General features: G+C 36.7%; 1 protein-coding gene across 13 annotated transcripts in view; it reads left to right on the top strand.

Annotated features, from left to right (window-relative positions):
* Nucleotides 1–21,492, top strand: part of LOC127434985 (methionine-R-sulfoxide reductase B3, mitochondrial-like) — a 42,440-nt gene extending 20,948 nt beyond the window's left edge. For 3 of the 13 annotated variants that reach the window (XM_051688066.1, XM_051688077.1, XM_051688076.1), the window contains 3 exons: nt 2,957–3,054; nt 3,204–3,354; nt 21,097–21,188. In XM_051688066.1, the coding sequence (XP_051544026.1) occupies nt 2,957–3,054; nt 3,204–3,354; nt 21,097–21,173 (326 nt within the window). In that variant the 3' untranslated portion in view covers nt 21,174–21,188. Of the gene's footprint in view, nt 1–2,956; nt 3,055–3,203; nt 8,500–21,096; nt 21,200–21,445 lie in introns of those variants that run through there. The other 10 variants (XM_051688072.1, XM_051688073.1, XM_051688075.1 and 7 more) reach the window with 7 other exon arrangements.
* The last annotated feature ends 4,157 nt before the right edge of the window (nt 21,493–25,649 follow it).

Consider the following 25,649-nt stretch of genomic DNA (forward strand, 5'->3'; position numbering starts at 1 on the left):
TAAGCTGCTTTACATCTAAGAAAACCATTGCTGCTGCTTAACATTCTATGCCTATGCAGAATATATTTAAAGGTTAATACTTAGATTGCATTGTAGATGAGAAATACAGGGAGAAAGATGATAAGAATTAGTGTGGGGGAATTAACTGAATGTTAATTGCTTAATGAACAAGGCCTATAATTACCATATTCAGAATTCCTCAAAAAGTTCAAGATTCCTGCAAAAAGAATATGCCAGTCCTAAGTAAATTGTATCATTGTTACGGAATTCTGGATATTCTACTTTTAATGTAGACCAACAACTCAATACATGTAGTGGTACAATCGTTGCTGGTGATATCAATGTTGTTAAAGTCAGATGTAGTAATAAATATATTAGGAAGGTGTTTAAAAGGAGTTATGTGCTGTGTTCAACAGTATTTTGGTCATCTATATTTGAGAATATTAATTGGGAAAAAAAGTCTGGACAATAACAAATAAGTTCTTTATAAACAATAAAGTTAAAGAAGTATCCTTTAAAATACTACACAGAATTTCCCCTGTTAAGCAGTTATTTGAATGATTTAATTTGGATATTGAAAGTTCGTTTGAATTTTGTGGAGTTACTAAGGAATCGGTCATGCATCTTTTATTTCAGTGTGTATACTCAAGAATCTTTTGGACTGATATCTCTAACTTTCTTTCTAGTACCTTTGGAACATTGATACAAATTTAATTGTATGATGTCATATCATTTTTTGTACAAGATACCATTATTATGATTGTAAGAGTATTATTTTCTTTCTTGTGCAACTTTTTATCTTACTTGGAAAATATCACATTCATGTGAGGAAATGGGCCAAAGCTAAGCCAAACTTTGAACAGTTTTTGAAAGAGGTTAAGCAATATGGCATTTCTTTGGACAGTATTAGAAATCAAAAAGCAAAAAAGCTTTATTTTTCTTTTTTCTTCTACTGGGATAAAATATAAATCTTTTTATTTATTTTTTTACATTCACATTGGTTGTGAGTTGTATATGTTTGTATGAATTCTGTATATTTAAAACAACAATGAAAATACTCTTGAGTCCCATGACGCTTTGTGGGCGTTGTGGGCGGAACTTACAGTTAAGTGTAAACGATCGTTTATGTACTAACGCAGCATTAAAATGACAGACTTTAGAACAACTGATCACAGAATTATAGCGAGGCGATAATGTTCTTCCTCACCTATCTGTTAATGATTATGGATTTCAGGATGATGGCCAAATATCGCAAATAGAAGCATTTTAGTTATTTTGTCGAGTTTTATCCATCGATGGAAGAACCTGAGCAGATTAACCTGAAAAGCTATGTAGCCTATTAGTGTCTTCACAGCTGTAAAGTTGGACATGTGTTGAGAACTGTAGATAATCATGTTTTTTTTAAAGCATATATTGAGTCTAGTCAGAACCTGAAGAGTTTGTTTTACCGAGATTATGTATTTACTGCAGATACAGGGGAGGTCCAGACAGCAGGATGCTCGTGTATTACAGGACTCAGGCGATGATACTTAAATGCTGCCATTTTTCGATAAAATACAATTACTTTGTGGGAGATGAATGTGTAGTAATCTCAATCTAGCTTTATAATTGCCAATTTACATACTTGATATCCATATCTAAATGCTATAACCTACATTAAATGTTTTAGTGTTGACTGAACAACTGATCCTGTTGATAGATTGGTCTTGTGTAGGAAATAACGATGTATTAGCAGTCACACAATAAACTGTACCATACAAAAAGAACTACATGCAATACAAATAAACATATTTATTTGGACATACATTATAAACATTGTACACAAAAGTTCAGTGTTCTCTGTAAAGCAGCTATAAAACAGTATGTATTATTAAAAGCACTGTACAAATAAATGTAATTGATACTGAATGAATGTCCACACTGTTTTCCAAATCACCTTTTCCCCTTAAGAGAAGACATGCAGATTCTGCAAAGACACTCAAAAGAAAGTAAATTGCAGGCAGGAGAAATGCAGGGCAGAGGAAAATCAGAATACAGTTTATTTCAAACTTGATAAAACATCTCACTACTGTACATGTCTAATAACTATGGTCTTCCATTGTAGAATTTATCCATTTAGCATCACAGCATGAAAACAGCTGAAAACATCGTCACTACTCACAGACAGTTCAGGAAAAACAGCGTTCCTTTTTATACTCCGTAATAATGTCATTTCAAAACATGTGAAACTTTCACAAAAAAAGATGCTAAATAGAAATGAACAGACTCTAAAAAAAAAAAAAAAAAAAAAACATTCTAATGAACTTTCAGTACATGTACACACACCTGTTAGCACAATAATGCTATCGTTTATATGTAATTCATTGCGCTCCGTTTCTGGACGTCTATCGTAGCCAGACCGTAACGGTGGATAATATAAGTAATCTCCGCTATTGACTTCTTGCCAATAAAGTTAAAAGAGCACACAAACAAATTATTCCAAGCTTTTTCAAACAGATGTTCCTAAGTCAATCCTTCTGTAGGCAGCCGATGGAAGAAGCAGCATCTGGGACTGGAGCGCTGTGCTTTATGAGCGGTTTCTGATCATAACATTGCTGTTTTAGACTAAACTATAGTTTTGCTTGATTATTAGGATAGCCATTAACTGCACACATTGTCCGGTACATTTTTGAGACATTTTACAACATTTAAAAAGCAGGAATCTAACTGCATGACACGCAAGCAAGCAGTGATCGGCTACACGCAAAACGCCAACCAATTGCACTTCCGCTAGCCAACCGGAAATTCTGCCCACCTTGCGAAATACAGTGTACTCGCTGAGAATATTGTGGATACAAAAACTTGTACCTGCAATAGGTGGGAACGCACACTTTGATTGAAGTTTTCATTTGTAAGGTACATCTGCACGTTTCGCTTGAAGATTAACTTGGCCATCAATGTTTTACTGATTTTGCAGGATGGCCTTCCTTTTTCGATTTGATCAATAAGGACTCTATCACACTAACAGATGACTTTTCGTACGGCATGCACAGAGTGGAGACAACGTGCAGTCAGGTACAAAACCAAGGGTCGCTCAAGAGTGTATAATCATTCTAAATGTGACTGTACGATAATATCCTAAATGTTCCTGCAAACACAATTTATAGTTTCATTAGCCTTGAAAGTGTCTTATTTAAGATGTTTTTTCCCACCATTCTTTTTAGTGTGGCGCTCACCTGGGGCACCTCTTTGATGATGGACCCCGGCCAACAAGAAAGCGCTACTGCATAAACTCCGCCTCCCTCAATTTCCAATCGAAAAACAGTGCCTCTGAGGGGGTGGGGCCAACCGAAGTTGCAGGCCAATCAACATCTAGTAAGAATGAAGATCTTTAATGGGACTTGAAAAAGATCAATCAAGTTGCAGATGTCATACCTACACTCTTAGAAGAAAAGGTTCCATATAGATCCCTAAAGGGTTCTATCGCTCGCTTCATATTTGGAACCCCTAAAGGGTTCTTTGAGCCAAGTGGAAAGGTTCTATATCGAACCCTTTTTAAGGGTTCTATCAAGGTGGAAAGGTTCTATATAGAACCTTTTAGGGGTTCCCAAAATGAAACCGTAACATTTGTTTTTTGTTTCTTATATATATATATATATATATATATATATATATATATATATATATATATATATATATAATTATTTTATTTTTATTACCATAAGGTCATTTAATGGGTATGCGAATTGAATAATCCAATATACTTTATCACTAAGAAAGTGAAATAACCATATAAAAGACATTTAAGTATTAAGTAAAGCATTTTTAATTTTTTGTATTTATAACAACACAAGCATTAAGTAACACAATTCATAATACAATAGTTATGAAGAACTGACTTAATAAATCCACAGGTTTGTAATAATAAGTTAAAAGTTAATTAGTAGGAATAATATCATTTTTATAAAAATCATAAACATTAAATAATATAACATTAATTATAAGTTAACATTATAATCATAAGTAAGATTAATAAACGTAAAAAACTAAGTAAAAATAAATAAAAACAAATGACCTATGAAAAGCTGTTAAACAATTTTAGCACTGGGTAGATACAGAATAATTTAGTTGCCACTGGTCTGACAAACTGCGTGAGGTCTTTTGGATACAACAAATTAAAAAAAACTTCTTCAGCCATCTCCATGTCATCAGTTTGATGCTGACTCTCTGTTCTGAGGGGTCTTGACACCATATGAAATATTAGGTTGAGGATGAATGTGCTGATCCCAGTAAGTATGTGAAACATTTAATAGACCTGCTGTTAGTACGCAGAGTAATTAAAAACAGAAAGAAATATGTATCTCTCTAAATGACATCTTAAAACTTACATGAATAGGAGTGTTGTGTTTTATCTGTATAAAGATGGTCAAACTAGTAATGCTGCACTCCAGAGCCACTGCAAACAGAAATGAACCATTATTTAGTATCATAAAAACCTTGATGCGATACAAAATAATGGGAAAAGATATACCTTTTATGACATTGTTTATGTCATTGATTTGAAGTCAAATGTCCCCTTTTGACTTCCACTTGTCATGGCACTGATGATGTTGATGGCCAGAACTGCAGAAGTGCTCTGGGTTTGGTGAAGGTCTTTGCTAAAAACCCATGTTCAATTAATATGGCATCTTCAGTAAAAAACAAAAAAACAAAACATAATTATCATATTTTTGTACATGACAATAAAACTACAAACACCAAATACTCACAAGTTGAGAAATTGAAACTTTCCATCACTTCCTCTCTTTGACTTTGGACATTTGACATATTCACACTCTTTATATCAGTGCAGTTGGCTTAATTCAGTGCTGTGATGTGCTCCTGAAAACATGTTTTGTTTTTTCCCATGTTTTCTAGATGAAAAGAAAATTTAATTATGACATAACCTGGTATCAGCATTACTAGTCAGTCCAGAATGTAGTCAAGTTTGAAATTACTAACCTCCTGGCGGAGACTATCGCAGGCCTGGACGAAACAGTTTTGTCGACATTTCTTCTTTGTGCTTGCTGAAATAAATGTGTAAGTCATTAATGACAAAGAGTTCTGTCAAACTAAATAAAAATAACATAACATTAATCAACAAATTAATTTATTTCTTACAGTTGTGCTCAAAAGTTTGTATACCCTTGGAGAATTGGTAATATATGTACCATTTTTAAAGAAAACATGAGTGAGCAGGCAAAACACATTTCTTTTATTTCTTATGGGATTCATATTCAGCTGTAGGTTATAACAGAATGGCACAATCATAAAACAAAACATGGCAACAAAGAAAAAAATTAAATTACCCCTGTTCAAAAGTCTGCATACTCTTGGCTCTTAATACTGTGTATTGCCCCCTGAAACATAAATGACAGCGTGTAGTCTTTTGTAATAGTTGTCTATGAGGCCCCAAATTCTTGCAGGTGGTATAGCTGCCCATTCGTCTTGGCAAAATGCCTCCAGGTCATGCAAAATCTTTGGTCGTCTTGCATGAACCGCACGATTGAGATCTCCCCAGAGTGGCTTGATGATATTAAGGTCAGTCTGTGATGGCCACTCCAGAACCTTCACCTTTTTCTGCTGTAACCACTGGAGGGTCAACTTGGCCTTGTGCTTAGGGTCATTTGGAAAGTCCAAGAGCGTCCCATGCGCAGATTTCGTGCAGAAGAATGCAAATTGTCTGTCAGTATTTTCTGATAACATGCTGCATTCACCTTGCCATCAATTTTCACAAGATTCCCCGTGCCTTTAGAGCTCACACACCCCCAAAACATCAGTGAGCCACCATCATGCTTCACAGTGTTGATGGTATTCTTTTCACTATAGGCCTTGTTGACCCCTCTCCAAACATAGCGCTTATGGTTGTGACCATAAAGCTCAATTTTGGTCTCGTCACTCCAAATTACAGTGTGCCAGAAGCTGTGAGGTGTGTCAAGGTGTTGTCGGGCATATTGTAACCGGCTTTTTTGTGGCATTGGCTTCTTTTTTGAAATTTTTATTCAAGTATCGTCGTATTTTGCTCCTTGAAACAACCACACCGTCTTTTTCCAGAGCAGCCTGTATTTCTCCTGAGGTTACCTGTGGGTTTTTCTTTGTATCCCGAACAATTCTTCTGGCAGTTGTGGCTGAAATCTTTCTTGGTCTACCTGACCTTGGCTTGGTATCAAGAGATCCCCGAATTTTCCACTTCTTAGTAAGTGATCGAACAGTACTGACTGGCATTTTCAAGGCTTTGGATATCTTTTTATATCCTTTTCCATCTTTATAAAGTTCCATTACCTTGTTATGCAGGTGTTTTGACAGTTTTTTTTTTTCTGCTCCCCATGGCTCAGTATCTAGCCTGCTCAGTGCATCCACATAAGAGCTAACAAACTCATTGACTATTTATACACAGACACTAATTGCAATTTAAAAATCCACAGGTGTGGGAAATTAACCTTTAATTGCCATTTAAACCTGTGTGTGTCATCTTGTGTGTCTAACAAGGCCAAACATTCAAGGGTATGTAAACTTTTGATCAGGGCCATTTGGGTGATTTTTGTTATCATTATGATTTAAAAAGGAGCCAAACAACTATGTGATAATAAATGGCTTCATAAGATCACTATCCTTAAATAATGTTTTTTTTTTTTTGCATGATCAGTCATATTTTCAAAATCAATGCCACAATTTCTGCCAGGGTATGCAAACTTTTGAGCACAACTGTTCCAAGGTAATGTCGCCCTCAAGCTTTCAGCTCAACTGACTTTCTGTGACTGTTAAAATTTGAAATAGGATATTCGCGCATTTGATCACTCGCGCGAGTTGCGCGTCTGCAAGTACGCGGCTTAAATGCTCCTTTGCGCAATGTAGATAGGAGGGGATAACAGTGCTACACGCTCAAGTTGTTTGCTGTTTATGATAAACACACTTTTTTGTGAATTGAGTCAAGAATAGGCTAGCATAGACTATATATTAATACAACCTGTCATCTGAAAGAGAAAGGATATTAGATCTGATCATCTGTCATTTATCATTTTGTAATCAAAAAAGTTCTTTATTTGTTTCTGCTGTATGAAATGCAAATGCTAAATTAATGTAGTGAAGTGTTCAAAACTATTTATGAACAAAACTTTCAATAATGTAATGTATGCATACATACATACATACATACATACTCACATTAAGCAATTGTCAACCCAAAGGACCATTTTGTGCAAAAAGGGTTCTTTTTTTCTGTAAATCTTTGTAAATAGAACCTTTTTAGCATAAAGGGTTCTTTGGAGCTGAACAAAGAACCCTAGGGTTCTATATAGAACCCCAAAGAACCCTTTTTTTCTAAGAGTGTAGGCTACTCCAAAGTCACTCTGAACTTCCAAATCAGGCCTGATGTTTTTCAAGTGACCCATGCAAATATATTTTAAGCAACATTTGTCCAAATTATACTGTAGGTCTTTGGGGAACATGGTATGCAATGTCAGATTAGAATTGCCTTACGTTTGCTCCTCAACTTAAACGCTTAAACGGATAGTTTACCAAAAAATAAAAATAAGACTTAATTTATTCTGTGGAACACAAAAGAAGATATTAAGGGGCGGTAACGCGGGCAACCGGAAACGCAAGCTCATGCAAAGAACTTGCATATGAAACATTTAAAATGTTAACATTTTAAATGTAATATAATTTGTGATTTATTATTTATTTACACCAGAAGCCATCCCACGTGACATCATACCCTGGTCCGTTGCGTTGTCCGAAAAAAAGTTTGTGTGCTTAAAGCCTACTGTCACCGCCCCTTTAGGGAGAATGACAGCCTCAGTCACTGTCAACTTTCATTGTATTGAAAAAAGATGGAACAAAAGTGAATGGTGACTGACACTAGCATTCTGCCTAACTCAACTTTTGTGTACCATTGAAGAAAGTCATACGGGTTTGGAACAAGGTTGAGTAAATTATGACAGAGTTTTCATTTTTGGGTGAAAAACCTGAAAAAATAGAGTGATCTAGAAACCTGAAATTGCTCCCAAGAAATTTGCTGTGCTAAACTGTTTTTGAACACTCAGTGGTTGTTTTCATAATGTTAAGACTCTTGACTGTAATATATTTTCTGCTCAAAGATATATTGAAAGCCCTGTGATTGGAAACAAATTATATATGTATACTTTTTCAGAGCACCATGTTGTTTTTGAAGTGACATGTGATACAGGGAGGTCATGAAGTCTGAAGAAAATGCTATGCAAGTGCTCCTGTGAGCAGTAAAATAAGCACTGAGTGGAGAACAAAGCATTCTTTGAAATAAAATGGAACACATGACAAATGTTTAGTCTGAACACAAATGTAGCCTGACTTTTAAGGGTGCTTTTTTTGGTCTCCCTGCTTGCAGTGCCTATTTTCCTTCTGAGTTGAGTATTTTCTTGGATATTGATTCACTTTGATTGATAGAATTGTATTGTTCTTTATTCATATTGACCAGTGTGAATAAAGAGATATTATGTATAAGTTGTTGTTGTGAGTTTTGTTTCGCACATATAAAGGACACATATTATACATGTATTATTTAGTGTAGTATTTTTTACTACTACTAAATACCATACTATCATTATGATATTGTACTACTTCAGAGCTGAATTTTACACACATTGAGTTGATTTTAACTTGTGTTGATTCTGCCATTCAAATGAATCTCTATTCATGCTTGCACATTCAAACTTGCCGTTTCACTATCAGTCATGAGACACGAGAGAAACAGTGCAGTTTGCCATTGTTTTTGAGCACATAATGACTTAAGTTTTGGTCTGTTTCTCATGCAGTTGTATTGTATAACACACATTGTATGGACTACTTTTATGGTACTACTTAATGTCCTTTTTGGAGTTTAACAGCCCCTGGTCCATGTCTGCTTTCGTTGTATGGTAGAGTAGCATAGACATTCTTGAAAACATCTCCTTTTGTGTTCCATGGAAGGAAGAAGGTCATACGGATTTGGAACAACTTAACGGTGAGTAAATTATGACAGAATTTTCTTTTTTTGGTTGAACTATTTCTTTTAATATATGAACACAGGGTGTTTTGTGCATGAATTTCATATACTTGTTGAGCTTTACAAGACATTACAATATCAACTATTGCTTGAATCCCAACAGACAAAAATACTTTTTGCTCATCTTGACTGTAATTTTGTTTCAACACATCTCAGCATAGGGGAATATTATCCTCAGGTTGCCATTGTGAGGGAAGAGATCCAGACACCCTGGAAGTCCTTGTTGGGTTGTATGGGCGGTGTTGCACTTGATGAGTTGCTGGATGTGATCCAGGCTTGCAGAGGTGACGTCATTCTCGCCATCCTCTCTGGAGTGCTGTTGTTTAGAGAACAGAGTGGTTGGTTTTACTCTGAGAGTGTGGGAAAAATCGTACAACGGGCCTGTCACTAAGAGCGTTTACGTTACCAGTGCAATAAAGAATATTTACAAGTCAGGTGTGTTTAGACTGAGGAAACGCTGGTGAGGGGAGGGTGGGGGTGGCGGGTGGCGGCAGCTGGAGTGTCTCAAACCAGCTTTCAATCCCATATCATCTCCCACCCGGAAGTCAAACAGTTTTGTCATTTATAGAGCAAAAATGAACAAGAGTGACACGATTTGTGGATGTTTAATAGGTAGCGTGACTACTCAAAACTGTTAAAGGTAATTTATACTTGCTGGGTGGTCAGGCTTCTTTTAGTTTGCCTAAAATTTAAAACTGACATTTTTGTTCTGCTAAGGTGTTTGTTTGGTGATATTTCTCTTCACACACATCCCTGATATGCTTGACCTAAGAGAACTCGGCTAGTCGAAGAGCATTGATGATTGGTTAAAAGTAATAATGGGTGTGGTTTGGACGTCACCTTTTTTTTATTTTCCTCCACAAACTAATTTTAAATGGATGCTGTGCATAGTGTAAACGAAGGCTTTGTTAGCAAAAGTGTACTTTAGTTCATTCAGGAGAAAAAGGTTTGGCTTCTTACATAGTATAAGTTAGGCTTTGTAGCTGGAATTCCAAAACATTCCGCAGTTGAAATGAGTCGCTACATGTCTCTCGAATGTAGGACGATGTAGATAAACCTTGTCCATCAGTCTGTCTGCACCTTCAGAGTCCTGTCTTATCCAACCTGGTCTCATAGAATCATGTTACTATAACTAAATCTTTTCTGAATTATTTTTACATGGCTCGTTTTAGGTATCGCAGGAGTTTGCGGGTAGAATAAACACTAGAGGCACTACAACAACAAGTACTTTTTTTCATTCTCACACAAATCACGAGTAAAATGGCAGATTATCAGTTCATAAATGCTTACTTTTCGCCCTGTTACTCACAAAATGCTATCTTTTCAAATCAAAACGCTGCATGACTTGTAAGGCTATACTTTTAAACATTTGTATTACATAACCAACTACATTTACAAGCTTGTTCAAGTGCAATCAAATTGCACATTAGCTCAACTTATAGAGTGTTGCGCTTGTGATGCAAAGGACTGGGGTTAAAATTTCAAAGAGCATCCAAGATTGCATTTTTCGTCTGACATTTGCTTTTTATAACACTATCGGTTAGGTTTCAGTTTAAGGTTTAGGATAGGGAGGTAGGTTTTCTTGATTTAAAACTCGGTTGTGCATTAAAGGGATAGTTCACCCAAAAATAATCCTCTCATTTACGCACCCTCATGCCATCCCAGATGTGAATGACTGACTTTCTTCTGCTGATCACAAAGATTTTTAGATGAATATCTCAGCTCTGTAGGTCAGTGCATGTGAATTGTGGCCAGAATTTTGAAGGTCCAAAAAGCACAAAGGCATCATAAAAATAATCAGTATGACTCCAGTGGTTTAATCTATGTCTTCAGAAGTGATATGATAGGTGTGGGTGAGAAACAGATCAATATTTAAGTCCTTTTTTACTGTAAATTCTCCTCCCTGCCCAGTAGGTGGCGATATGCGCAAATAATGTGAATCACCAAAAACAAAAGAAGAATGTGTAAGTGGAGATTTATAGTAAAAAGGACTTAAAGGTGCTGTAAGCAAAAGCTCATTTGGGATATTTGGAGTGTGGGGTTTTGGAATAAGGGGGCATAGCTAAACCAGCAGATCAGTTTGTGAACATTTGTGAAAATATTGATCTGTTTCACACCCATACCTAGTATATTGCTTCAGAAGGTATGGATTTAACCACTGGAGTCGTATGGATTACTTTTATGCTGCCTTGATGTGCTTTCTGGACCTTCAAAGTTCTGGCCACCATTCACTTGCATTGTATGGACCTACAGAGCTGAAATATTCTTCTAAAAATCTTTGTTTGTGTTCAGCAGAAGAAAGTCATACACATCAGGGATGTGTATGTCCACACAGTGGACATTTCACCTCAGAACTGACGCGATACGTGTCAGGAACTACGTAATATCATTTTGCAAAAAAGTTGTCACAGTAAAGTGAGATCATGAGATTAGGCTGGTCTTATCCACATTGTGAAATCTTTGTCCACCTCACTTCCTGTCACCAAAATTGGCCAATGAACTGACAACAAACACTAGACCTCCATCTAGACTGAACACGCTCATTCACAGTATCTTTGGAGATGTATGTGTAGAAGCCCGCTTTTTTCCCTGCTTCATGGCCTGCTCTGTGCTGACTTTGAGGGATTACAGGGGCTTTGCACAGACCTGCCTCTGTGTTCAACTGAAAATGCTTGCTTGTTTAAGACCACAGCTTTGTTGCAAGCACGAGAAACTATTAATTTAAACGGGGTTTGTGAATTATCACTTTTAGTCTTCTCCTTCATTCCCTCAATGTGTAGAGGACTTGAAAAATAATTAGATAATAAATCAGGCTCCTTGCTCAATCACATCCGCATGACGTGTAACCTCATGTCGTTTTCAGATTCAAAGATTATGGAACATTTGCAAACCAAACTGAAATTAGGGTAACTCATCATGGGAGCTTGGAAAGCAAAACAGAAACCCACCCCAACGCCTGTGCAATCTTCTGGTCTGTGCAAAGAATTTTCTGTCTAGGCAAAAGCAGCATTTACCAAGTTTCCCTTCATCTGTTTATGTAGCTAATTGTTAAAGATAATATAGCAACTCCAGCATCAGTGAAAAATTAAACAAAAATTGAAATACACCTTTCCCTTACCTTGTCTGTAGTTGGATGCACCTCATAGACATGAGTTAAGATAAGTCTTGTGGGAAGACTATGATTCTTGTTTTGGAACTTGTTATTGAAATCAAGAATACTATATTTATTTATTGCCATATGTCCAGAACCGATGGACATTTTTGAGCCACTTTAACAGAATGTTGCCATTGAACAGTATCATGAATTTACTACAGGTTCAGTTCCAATGGATCAACCTTGGGGTTAAGTGGTTTGTTCAAGGGTACAAAGTTGATGGCTCATGGCTTGCTCCTAAGCCACTACACCACCCTACTACTATTATAGAGTCTGTCTTGACTGTCCTGAAAGCATTGTTCCATCCCAGGCACTAATAAATGTGTTAAATTCTGCTTCACCTTTCACCTGCATTTGCTTAAGTGTCATAATCTGGTCAATTGCAGAAGCCAAAGAAAGGGAGGATGAAACTACATCGAAAGTAAAAAACATTCTCAGAATTTGTAGAATAGCGGTGCTCTTGCCAGCTCTATCAGGCACTTATCTGATGGATGTGTTGTGACTCCTCTCCTGGAGAAAAGTCAATGATCTCATTGCAGCTCTGTTAACGTCTGCCAAGTATTTACTTTTTTCAATGAGCAGTGTGGGGGCAGAGGGACAAAGTCTGCCTGTGGCCTCGCTCCAAATGATGCAATTTGACAGAAACCACATGAAAGGCCCACGGTATGCTGTACGGCTAGAGTCCTGGAGCATGATGACAACACTTAGCATTGCTGCGCAGAACCAGGACCCTCCTGTACCAAGCGCGGCTTTCGCCTGATTAGTTCCAAATGAGTCAGAGCTCAGCTACCTTACCAGAGGAAGTTCCAATCAAAAATAATTAATTCAGCCAGGAAAATAAAGAGCAAAGGAGTCATCTCCTCTATGATTCTGTGGCTTGGGTTGTGTCAAAGAAAATACAGAAATAGAGACTATTTACATTGAGCCAAAAAACATTCAAGATACAATCAGCTCTTTCGGTCCAAACTCAAAATTACTCAAAAACCATTCATCAGCCATCTCGCATAATCTTTACAAGTTAAAGGACTAGTTCACTCCAAAAATGAAAATTCTGTCGTTTACTCACACTTACGTTATTCCAAACCCGTATCCACTTTTTTCCTACATCCCGTGATGCTTGGCGAGAAATATGGGTGTTACTTCTGTTGTCAAGTAAACACAGCTGTTATTGCGCATACGTCCATTCATTTTTTCGTTGCGGTGTTGGGATTTTGAGGAGAGCATGTATGATTTCGTATGGACATACATCAATCACTATACCAGTGTTACTGAACGTTAATAAACTGCAAAAAAGTCATTTAAGACAAAGAAAGCGCAAACAGAACCGTTGCGCTGTTTCACCCAGATGCAGTGGAGATTTAATCTAAGCACAAACGCAACATTTCGAGCAAAATTATCAGTTGTTTTAGTGGAGTACATGTGTTAGTTCAGCTTCAGATGTGTGTGCTTGTCATCTTGTCACCCTGCATTCAAATCAGACAGACACTAAGGAAGAGCTTTGAAGTTCTCATACTTGGGAATGTACTCGCTTTTCCAAGTTTTCTGATCGGACGGTTATTTCCTTTTTAAATCCGCACGCAAGTTTAAACATTTGTTCGGCGGGTGATTGACTGGTGAGAGGTGGTGCTTTGCTGCTGTTCGGGACGCATCAGGACGCCGTTTTAAACCTCAAATGTGATGTGGTTTTTGACAACCTCTGTATGTGTTTTTTGTGATCCAATCACAAAACATTTTGCACCCCGTTTACAACTATATTTAGCGCTGACCATTTGCGATCGGATCATCCGAAACGCATCTTATTACCAACTGTAAACAGGGTCAAAAATGACTGCAGCCAGAGCTAGGGAATGCTGTAGAACAACTTCCGGCGGAAGTCCCACCCACATTCATTTCCCCAGTAAGACCCCCAGGAAAAAGGTGGATAACTTTCTTTCGTGGAACACAAAAGGAGATATTTAAAAGGATGTTCTGTTTGCTGATTTCAAATCAAAATCAGTTGATAATTCATTACTTTAGAGATTAGAACCAAAGTGATGTCACTGATGTGTCACCATATTTCATTTGTGTTCTGTCTACAGAGTTGATAAATGATTTGATTCAATTGACAACTTAAATTTCGGTCTGTTCATCATATAAAGTGATTGTATTCTTTCAGAAGACTTGGGATCTGAACCACGAGTCGCATGGGTTACTTTTATGACAATTTTCTGTCCTTTTTTTTTTTTTTTTTTTTTTTTTTTTAAAAAAAAGCTTAAGTGTGTAATTTCTGCGCCATTGGTCGAAAAACAAATAGTCCCAGACCAAAATCTCTGCAGCGGTTAAGCCAGCGTTGCTGTGCAAGCTGGACTGGTCGCTTAAACAAACAGCAGTTTTGGAAAGCCACAGTGTTTAAACATTTCTGGGAAATCAACCTGCTCTTGGCTTACTTATTGTCTCTACATATTAAGATGTGATCAGAGAAAGTGTCGAAACATCGAAAAAATACATCAGCTCCAAGCTTTAAAGTGAGTCACTAGCAACTGCTATTGTATTGAAATCACTGAAAGGAACATTCTTTAAAACTTCTCCGTTTGTGTTCTGCAGAAGAAAGAAAGTCATTCGGGTTTGGAACGACACCAGGGTGAGCAAATGATGACAATTTTCATTGTTGGGCGAACTGTTCCTTTAATCTCAGTTATTTGGTAAATTTGCCTTCTCTCTGCTCTCCCTTTGCACTATTGTCATTGAACTGTTTGTAAATTGTAATTTTATAAAAAAAAAAAAATCTAAATGATGGCGGGGGTCTGTGAGTGATACGTCACAGCTTTGGAATGCCACCAGGCGATCACCACACCACCTCTCTGGCATGTCAAACAAAAATAAACCCCAGGATTTAGCTGCCTTGTTATTTCTAGCATAACTATCAGGAAGTGTCGGGGGGGAAGAATGTTAAGACATTCTTTTCCCAGGATGGAATTAAAACCCAGCTCTGTGTTTTGAAGTTGGTCAAGGGGATGAGGCTCACCACGACCCCTGTGTTTGGTTTAGGAGTATGTGCTGTTATTCGGGACGTGTGTATGCAGTAGTGTTACTTTTACAAACAAGCAGGATTGGGTCTTGCACCTGCATGAAAGCTTAATGAAATAGTTTACACAAAAATAAAAATTCTGTCATTATTTACTCACCACTGCATCATTCAAAACCCCTATGACAAACTTTCTTTTGTTAAGCACAAAATTTGAGTTTGAAAAAAAAAAAAAAGATAACGAAAGAGAGTGAGGACTGGGGTTGTTAGGCTTTAAAATTATGAAAAAGCACCATAAAGGTATCGTAAAAGTGGTGCATATGACTTGTGTGGTATATTCCAAGTCTTCTGAAGCCATCTAATAGCTTTGTGTGAGGATGAACCGAATGAAATTTAACCCTCAGAGACCCAGTGTAGCAGAATTGCAATGTTAAATAATATCAAATTTTCTTTAAATATAGGTAATAAGTTACACATAATAATAGCTGACACTCTGAACTGTATCACAACAACTGTTTTGGCGAGGAAAAAAAAATAGCAATAGTATGTAACCACAGCTTGCTAAAGTCACAAAAAAGTTAACAGCTAGATGGCACAATTGCTAACACTTTTGGAACAAATTTAGCAATTTTTTGATTCAGTATTTGACCTGTAATGTGTGTGTGTGTGTGTGTGTATGTATGTATGTGTATATATATATATATATATAATTTTCTTTTTTTTTTAATTCCAAACGTGTCGTTGAAAATTTATTACATCTCCGGAAAAGATCAACTTACGTAGATTTGTCACAGTATTTTAAACTGCACAAAAAATGCAACGCTGGGTATTAGTGGTCAAACATTTTCTATAATTGCACAATGGAGCCATTCAGTAAATTAAATATAAACAATTCCAAATTATTTTCATCCGTTTTCTGTGCTGTTCTGTCATGAAAAATCGTTGTGTTTTATTTTATTGTGTTTATGGTCAAATTAAATGTTACTAAATATGTTAGAGAAGGTCATTTATTTATATTTTTTTTTTGTAACCAGCTAATATATCATTAATATCAATAGTTGATATTAGACTTAAATAGGCAAATGTTCTAACCGTTCATTAATTTACCCTTACTGATTGTAATAAATTATTTTTTATATACTTTTGTGCCTTGTATTGTGCTGTGAATTCAAAAGTTCCACTTACTGTCTTCAAAAACTGTGAAATTTTACAATTCTATTTGCCCAGACACTGCCCAAACACTGCCCAAACACTATCTGAATGTTTTCCAAAACAAAATATGCATAAAAATCACCATTTGAATAACCAGTGAATTAATTTATCTAGTCCACATATAGCCCACGAGTTATGGACCACTTTTTGATACATTTTATAGTGCTTTTTGGAGCTTGGATGTCCTTATTTACTTTCATTAAATGGAAAAGGGTGGCCAGAATGTTCTTAAAAAAAAAAAAAAAAAATCACATTTTTTGTTTTCCACAGAGAAAAGAAAGTAATATGACATGAGGATGACTAAGTAATGACAGAATTCTCATTTTGTGTAAACTATTCCTCAAGGTATTGAAACAGAGCTGGTCATGGAGTGTAAGAGAGCGAAGTAAGCCAGGTTAATTATGACTCTGATGTCTCAGAGCATAGGGCTTTGTTCACAACAGCAGTCTGGGATAACAACCAGTGGGTGCCTTTTTTGCAGAGGGGCAGGGGAAGGAACAGAGCGGAACCATACTGACACAAGGAAATGTGCTGAAAGGTAATTTCTTCTTTAAATAGAGGATGTATGGAACATGTTAACTCTTTGTGTTCCTGCTGATTAATTAATAGTCAGAGGTGTGTGTGTGTGTGTCAGAAAAGAAGTTCGGAATGGCATCTGAAGGTTCTGGGATCAATTATGCAGGGAAGGAGGTGGAGAGAAATTGCGGCCATTGGGCCTCTTGTTTGTACTCGTTGCTGAGTTCTGCAGTCACTGACTGAAAATTAGTTTTTATAAGAACGTATTCAAGAGCTGACACCGTAAAACTGACAGAGGGCATTTGTGCCTTTGTACTTTCAGCCAGTGCAGGGCTTGCATCTAGATTAAGGTTCTTAGCTGGTCCCTTTTCTCCCATAGCCCATGGGAGGAAAGGCAATATCTCCGAGCCCAGAGTTAAATATAGAATGGTTACAAAGCAGTCATGATTTGCATACCTGAGAATAAAATGGCCCTGTTCTGGAACAACTTAGCCAAACTGTGGAGAAAGCCATGGGAATTTCCCCAGCCAGCAATGTGGAAAATCTTCTGGAGAATTGGACTGCGCAGAACAACTGCTCTTTGATTTAAACTCGGAATAGAAAATGTAAATCCATGACTTCAACCGAACAACTTCATTTGCCGTTTCCCATAGAAAGTATCCGACTGGCTCCTTGAGGAAAAATAATCAGGCAGAAAGACAAGATGATACCTGATCGCGCTGTATTGATTTCAGTGCACTGGGGAAAATCCCTCTTATTTAACTGTGTTGGTGATAAGTGCAGTTGTCTTATATTTTGAACTGCATCCATGAAACTGCAGAATAAGTACTTTTATTAACATGGAATCATAATGTTTTTTTAGTGGTGCTTGCTAAGGCAAGCATACTTATTACTTTTGCTCATAAGGGATAGGGATTTAAACAAACGCAAACCCTTTTACTCCTAGGAATTTCTTTAGTGTATATCTCGGCATTGTTTGTGCTACTGACATGAATTATACCTCAAACAGAGAGGCTTGCTGAGGGAAAGTGTGCTATTATTGTTATCCCATAGACTTACATTAGAGGAGGAACCTTAGCCATGTACCAGAATATCATAGCGACCTGGAAGTGTTTACAAATACCCAGAACACCCTAGCAACCATGTAGCAACACACTAAAAATCACACCAAACACTGTAGCAACAGTCTGGCCAACATCCAAAATCATTCTGGCAGCAACTTTTGCACAGGATATTGGCTCTTTAAACTAAAAGGCAAGACTTGCATGAGCTGTATTTCTCCCATTCACTTTTCTACGAGTCCGTCTCCTCCTCATACTGTATCTAGTATCATTGAAGCCAAAATGTAGAAAAATCAAGAAAAATGAATTATTTGATACCAATAGTCGCGGGTTGCAGTTGCATCATGCAGTTGCAGAATTTTTCTTTATTCACGCTTTTACTCAGTCTTCTTTTTTTCCCCCTCAAATGTAAGCAAATAGCCTCTGGCTCCCTGGACGGTGGGGAGCATGGAATGAACGCCAAAATCTTTAGGATGTCATTGGCGCTCAGTTGCTTCCACTTAGGCTTCCAGACTTTCCCCTTGCTTCTTTTTAAAACAAATCTTGGAGCGGGCCAACAGAAAGTGAATTTTTTCAGGGTCCCTGTGAGCAGTGCTCACGCACTCTGCCACTTCCAGAGGTTGCTCAGACAGACACACTGAGACGGTATTTGTTTACACAATCCACATAAGGAAATACCGAATATATATACATACTAGATACATACTGTGCATACAAACGTATGTGCATTTGCATACATTTATGGATATACTTCTTAAGAAAAAAAGGGAATTAGAAGCCCTGAGCGTAGGTTTGTTTTTTGTTTTGTTTTGTTCTTTTTGTTTTTTGTTTAGTTTTGTTAGTGTTTATTTATTTTTTTGTTAAACTGTAGAAAAAGCAAGAAATTGGTTACCCAGTTGTACAAAAAAATTAACACGACATGCACGTCCATGGAAAAATAAATTATAAGGTGCTTGACCAAAGTGATCAAAGAAGAAGCACAAAAAATAGCTCACATAATTGCTAGTATTTATTCTTACCACAAAGGTACAAGTGACATTTGTGTGGTGACTATTTGTTTTGTTTTTTGGTTTGTTTAGTTTTTTGGTTTGTTTTAGTTTTTGTGTTTTGGTTTGTTTTAGTTTGTTTTGTGTTTTGGTTTGTTTTGTGTTTTGGTTTGTTTTGTTTTGTGTTTGGTTTTGCTTGGTTTTGTTACTGTTTTTTTTTTTTTTTTTTTGTTATACTATAGAAAAAGCAAGAAACTGGTCATGCAGTGGTACAAAATAATTATCACAACATGCACGTAGATTGGAAAAACAATTCATGAGGTGCTTGACCAAAGAGATCAAAGAAGAAGCACAAAAAATAGTTCCCATAATTGCTAGTATTTACTCTCAGAATAAAGAATAGAGAATGTATTTATTTATTTATTTTTGCTTTGTTTTGTTAGTGGTTTTTGTTATACTGTAGAAAAAGCAAGAAATTGGTCTCACAGTTGTACAAAGATATTAACACGACATGAATGTCCAAAGAATTCATAAGGTGCTTGATCAAAGAAGAAGCACAAAAATAGCTCCCAAGTGACATTTGTGTGGTGAGAATACATTTTAGCAGTTTTAGGGCAACAGTGTGCCAAATTTGTTTTTGTTTTTTACACTGTTGTATGTTACGAAATTCACATGATATGAGAAAATAGCTGACCTGCTAAACGCTAGTGTTTTATCATCTTAATTTGGAAGTATGATAAATACATTTAAATTATAAATGCTATTCCAAAAGACTAAACCTTGGGCAAACTTGGTGTCACCTAACAGGCTTTCAAATGGCTTCCGCCACTCAAGCAAATGAGTTAAACTAACTTTACTCTAATCTGCTGTTCTCTCGTTGGCCTTGGCAGGTGTTTCATGGAGACCTAGTGTTGTTTTACTTCCTCTGTTTGCTTAGGCTAAAGGTGAATGGGCTGTTGGCAAATTCTTGAGGTTGCCTCTTTGAGTAGTAAGATTAGGCAGCTGTTAGCATTTGGTCCAATCAACAAAACCCCTGTAAAGCTTTGCTTCTCTCTCTCTTTCTCTCTCTTTCTCCCTCCCTCCCTCCACAGGATCAATATGTAAACATCAACATACATACATGCTACAATTTACACACTAAAAATCATGGTTTCATGTGGTTCTATTCTTTGATTCTTTAAAAGAATTGTTTGTTATTGGGAGCACTGAAAGGTACCACAGAGGATATATATTGTTCAGAGCTTGTTCTTTCAAAGCTTAGGAGACTTTATTCTGCCTTTATATCGGAATTATCTTACTTCCCACTTATGAAGTCATGATTATGAATATGTCGCCTTCAACTGCTTTGTTGTTGGAAAGAAATGATTATCTAATCAGCCAATCATGTGGCAGCAGTGAAATGCATAAAATCATGCAGATACGGGTCAGGATCTTCAATTAATGTTCACATCAACCATCAGAATGGGGGAAAAATTTCATCTCAGTGATTTCGACCGTTGTGTGGTGGTTTGTGCCTGATGGCTGGTTTGAGTATTTCTGTAACTGCTGATCTCCTGGGATTTTCACACACAACAGTCTCTAGAATTGACTCTGAATGGTGCCAAAAAGATATAGTGTGCGCCAGTTCTGCGGACAGAAACGCCTTGTTAATGAGAGAGGTCAGTGGAGAATGGCCAGACTGGTTCGAGCTGACAGAAAGGCTACGGTAACTCAGATAACCACTCTGTACAATATGTAGTGAGCAGAATAGCATCTCAGAATGCACAACATGTTAACCCTTGAGGCGGATGACCACATTGGGCACTTTATTAGGACCATAGTGTTCCTAATAAAGTGGTAAGTGAGTGTATATGACCACCATATTAATTACATCTTCACCCAACTTGGAAAATCGGCTATCAAAATTATCTCAGAGTTTACAAGTGGTAATTACAACTTGAGTGGGCATTCATGTGCAACTTCCAAGTAGGACAATCATATTTACGAGAGCACGTGAAGGCAGCATAAGTGTCATCAGTTGTGTTTTATATACCTTTATCTTATAAGTTTCTCTTTGATGAAATGGAGACAAATTAAACAATTATTGATGTGTTTATATTGAAATCTTTGACTTTTGATTGCAGACTTTGGTAAAGCTGAGCATGGTGTAAGGTATGGTGCTGAGATCTCTTCTGAAACTCTAAAGGAGACATTTGTGTGATTATGGGGTCCATGTTTCCCTCAGGAGTGAAATCTGAGAAGCAGGAGACTTGAGGTGCATTTGCTCTTCATTTATTCTTATTGCAATTTAAAAGAAACGTTTGAGATGAAGAGGTCTCAGTTGTGACTGGGAATTTCAGATTGTTGATGAGTGAGAGATGGCAACTGAACAATTTTGGAATCCTTGTTATAATTGTCTTTTTACAAATATTTATTACTTTATAAATTAATGTTTAACAATGTTTTCTTTTTCTTCTTTTTTTACTCACCCAGCCCTGAAACCAAACAAAGGTCATGGAGACTGACCCTTTCCCCAGGCATATAACCATACTACAGGTGACTGTGTAGCACGGGTTTCCGAAAGGTATGTAGTATTAGCTAATGTGTCAAAGACTCTACCTGTATGTTCTTATCTGAAATGTCTAAATACTGCCGTGAGTGAAATTTAACAATAACTAGTCAATGGCCCACAAAACCATTGTCTCCATGGAGAGCACGAAACTCCAACACAAACAAGAGTTCTTAATGGAAAACGTAAGGTAGACACTTTCGTGAAGAAAAAAATCAACACTTTGTTCACCAAAATTTTAGAATATAATGCACTGGCAGCCATAAGTTTGGAATAGTGTACAGATTTTGCTGTTATGATACTTGGTACTTTTATTCACCAAAGTGGCATTCAACTGATCATAATGTATATTCAGGACATTAATAACATGAAAAATTACTATTACAATTTGAAATTTTTTTTTCAGAATTTCTTAAACTACTTCAAAATGTTCTCATCAAAAAAATCCTCCACATGCAGCTGTGAAAGCTTTGCAGATCCTTGGCATTCTAGCTGTCAGTTTGTCCAGATACTCAGGTGACATTTCACCTCACGCTTCCTGTAGCTCTTGCCATAGATGTGGCTGGCTTGTCGGGCACTTCTCACGCACCTTACAGTCTAGCTGATCCCACAAAAGCTCAATGGGGTTAAGATCCATAACACTCTTTTCCAATTATCTGTTGTCCAATGTCAGTGATTATTTGCCCACTCTAACCTTTTCTTTTTGTTTTTCTGTTTCAAAGGTGGCTTTTTCTTTGCAATTCTTCCCATAAGGGCTGCACCCCTGAGTCTTCTCTTTACTGTTGTACATGAAAATGGTGTTGAGCGGGTAGAATTCAATGAAGCTGTCAGCTGAGGACATGTGAGGCGTCTATTTCTCAAACTAGAGACTCTGATGTACTTATCCTCTTGTTCAGTTGTACATCTGGCCTTCCACATCTCTTTCTGTCCTTGTTAGAGCCAGTTGTCCTTTCTCTTTGAAGACTGTAGTGTACACCTTTGTATGAAATCTTCAGTTTTTTGGCAATTTCAAGCATTGTATAGCCTTCATTCCTCAGAACAATGACTGACGAGTTTCTAGAGAAAGCTGTTTCTTTTTTGCCATTTTTGACCTAATATTGACCTTAAGACATGCCAGTCTATTGCATACTGTGGCAACTCAAAAACAAACACAAAGACAATGTTAAGCTTTCAGCTGTGTTTGATATAATGGCAAGTGATTTTCTTGTACCAAATTATCAATTTAGCATGATTACTCAAGGATAAGGTGTTGGAGTGATGGCTGCTGGAAATAGGGCCTGTCTAGATTTGATCAAAAATGACTTTTCAAATAGTGATGGTGCTGTTTTTTTACATCAGTAATGTCCTGGCTATACTTTGTGATCAGTTGAATGCCACTTTGGTGACTTAAAGTACCAATTTCCTTCTTAAACAGTAAAATCTGTACATTGTTCCAATCTTTTGGCCGCCAGTGTATATGAATGTATAAGAGAGTGTATATTTTAGGTGTTCTGATTGCTCACCATTTCTTTGAAGTATTGCACCATTTTAGATCAGCTTTGTAGCTTTTTTGCATTATGGCCTTTTTAAAAGTACAAATATATATTTTTGTAGTCTATCAATTAAGATGTAGTTATAAACTGCATGTTCACTGAAAAAAAAATTAATGTGTTGAATTTATTTAAAAATATATATGTAGTGTTTTTGCATCATGCTTTTTAAGTAAATTATTGTCATTTTATGTCAGCATGACTAGAAAATCTTTGTTAGATTTACACAAATGTATCAGTTCATTCAACTTTATTTATTTAAAAAGGTATGGCACATAAATAAGATTTAACAACTACAGGTGCATCTCAATAAATTAGAATGTCGTGGAAAAGTTCATTTATTTCAGTAATTCAACTCAAATTGTGAAACTTGTGTATTAAATAAATTCAATGCACACAGACTGAAGTAGTTTAAGTCTTTGGTTCTTTTAATTGTGATGATTTTGGCTCACATTTAACAAAAACCCACCAATTCACTATCTCAAAAAATTAGAATACATCATAAGTTGTTTAAAAATAAACATTTTTAGTGAATTGTTGGCCTTCTGGAAAGTATGTTCATTTACTGTATATGTACTCAATACTTGGTAGGGGCTCCTTTTGCTTTAATTACTGCCTCAATTCAGCGTGGCATGGAGGTGATCAGTTTGTGGCACTGCTGAGGTGGTATGGAAGCCCAGGTTTCTTTGACAGTGGCCTTCAGCTCATCTGCATTTTTTGGTCTCTTGTTTCTCATTTTCCTCTTGACAATACCCCACAGATTCTCTATGGGGTTCAGGTCTGGTGAGTCTGCTGGCCAGTCAAGCACACCAACACCATGGTCATTTAACCAACTTTTGGTGCTTTTAGCAGTGTGGGCAGGTGCCAAATCCTGCTGGAAAATGAAATCAGCATCTTTAAAAAGCTGGTCAGTAGAAGGACGCATGAAGTGCTCCAAAATTTCTTGGTAAATGGGTGCAGTGACTTTGGTTTTCAAAAAACACAATGGACCAACACCAGCAGATGACATTGCACCCCAAATCATCACAGACTGTGGAAACTTAACACTGGACTTCAAGCAACTTGGGCTATGAGCTTCTCCACCCTTCCTCCAGACTCTAGGACCTTGGTTTCCAAATGAAATACAAAACTTGCTCTCATCTGAAAAGAGGACTTTGGACCACTGGGCAACAGTCCAGTTCTTCTTCTCCTTAGCCCAGGTAAGACGCCTCTGACATTGTCTGTGGTTCAGGAGTGGCTTAACAAGAGGAATACAACAACTGTAGCCAAATTCCTTGACACGTCTGTGTGTGGTGGCTCTTGATGCCTTGACCCCAGTCTCAGTCCATTCCTTGTGAAGTTCATCCAAATTCTTGAATCGATTTTGCTTGACAATCGTAAGGCTGCGGTTCTCTCGGTTGGTTGTGCATCTTTTTCTTCCACACTTTTTCCTTCCACTCAACTTTCTGTTAACATGCTTGGATACAGCACTCTGTGAACAGCCAGCTTCTTTGGCAATGAATGTTTGTGGCTTACCCTCCTTGTGAAGGGTGTCAATGATTGTCTTCTGGACAACTGTCAGATCAGCAGTCTTCCCCATGATTGTGTAGCCTAGTGAACCAAACTGAGAGACCATTTTGAAGGCTCAGGAAACCTTTGCAGGTGTTTTGAGTTGATTAACTGATTGGCATGTCACCATATTCTAATTTTTTGAGATAGTGAATTGGTGGGTTTTTGTTAAATGTGAGCCAAAATCATCACAATTAAAAGAACCAAAGACTTAAACTACTTCAGTCTGTGTGCATTGAATTTATTTAATACACGAGTTTCACAATTTGAGTTGAATTACTGAAATAAATGAACTTTTCCATGACATTCTAATTTATTGAGATGTACCTGTAATAGCATGTTTAAAAAAAAAAAAAAAAAAAACTTTATGAACTTTAATTGTATTGTTTCTACCTAATTTAATTTGCTCAAAAGAAAATAAAGACTGAGGTTAGTCATTAAACAACTGATTCGCCGTAGAAGTGCAAATAAAGCTGCAGTTCAGCTATGCACATTCACATGCACAAAGCAAAATTACATGGATTGAACAGGATCCAACTTCACCAAAGGCAACACTAATCACCCTATTGGTGACTACACAAAACAAATAATTACAGTAAAAATACATCAGTAATAAAATCTCTGTGAATTCTTAATAACATCAAATTAAATGACCCAATAAGCTCCTTTTGACCAAACAAACGTTTTTAAATTATTCATGTGCAAGGGCTCAGTTCTGTACTTGATGATAGTTTTCGTAAGTAGTACTTAAAATCTTAATTTTATGGATTTTTAAGGCAAAAAGGTAGGGAAGGAAGAGTCAAGGAACACACAATTGTTCTTTTACTGTATTTATCACACTAAGTTAATTTGTTGTGTTGTGCACGTTCATGCAAATTAAGTAAAGCTAAGCATTTTATAAATATGTACGTTTCGGAGTAGATGCTATTTATTTTCTTATGTTATGTTTGTTGAACCAACCAAAATTTTTTTTTTTTTTTGGGGGGTGATAATGCTAGAATTAAAGACTTAAAATATTTGTAGAAAAATTAATGGATCTCTGCATGTAAAA

Source organism: Myxocyprinus asiaticus, chromosome 45 (assembly GCF_019703515.2).
Source record: "Myxocyprinus asiaticus isolate MX2 ecotype Aquarium Trade chromosome 45, UBuf_Myxa_2, whole genome shotgun sequence".
NCBI classification, from domain to species: domain Eukaryota; kingdom Metazoa; phylum Chordata; class Actinopteri; order Cypriniformes; family Catostomidae; genus Myxocyprinus; species Myxocyprinus asiaticus.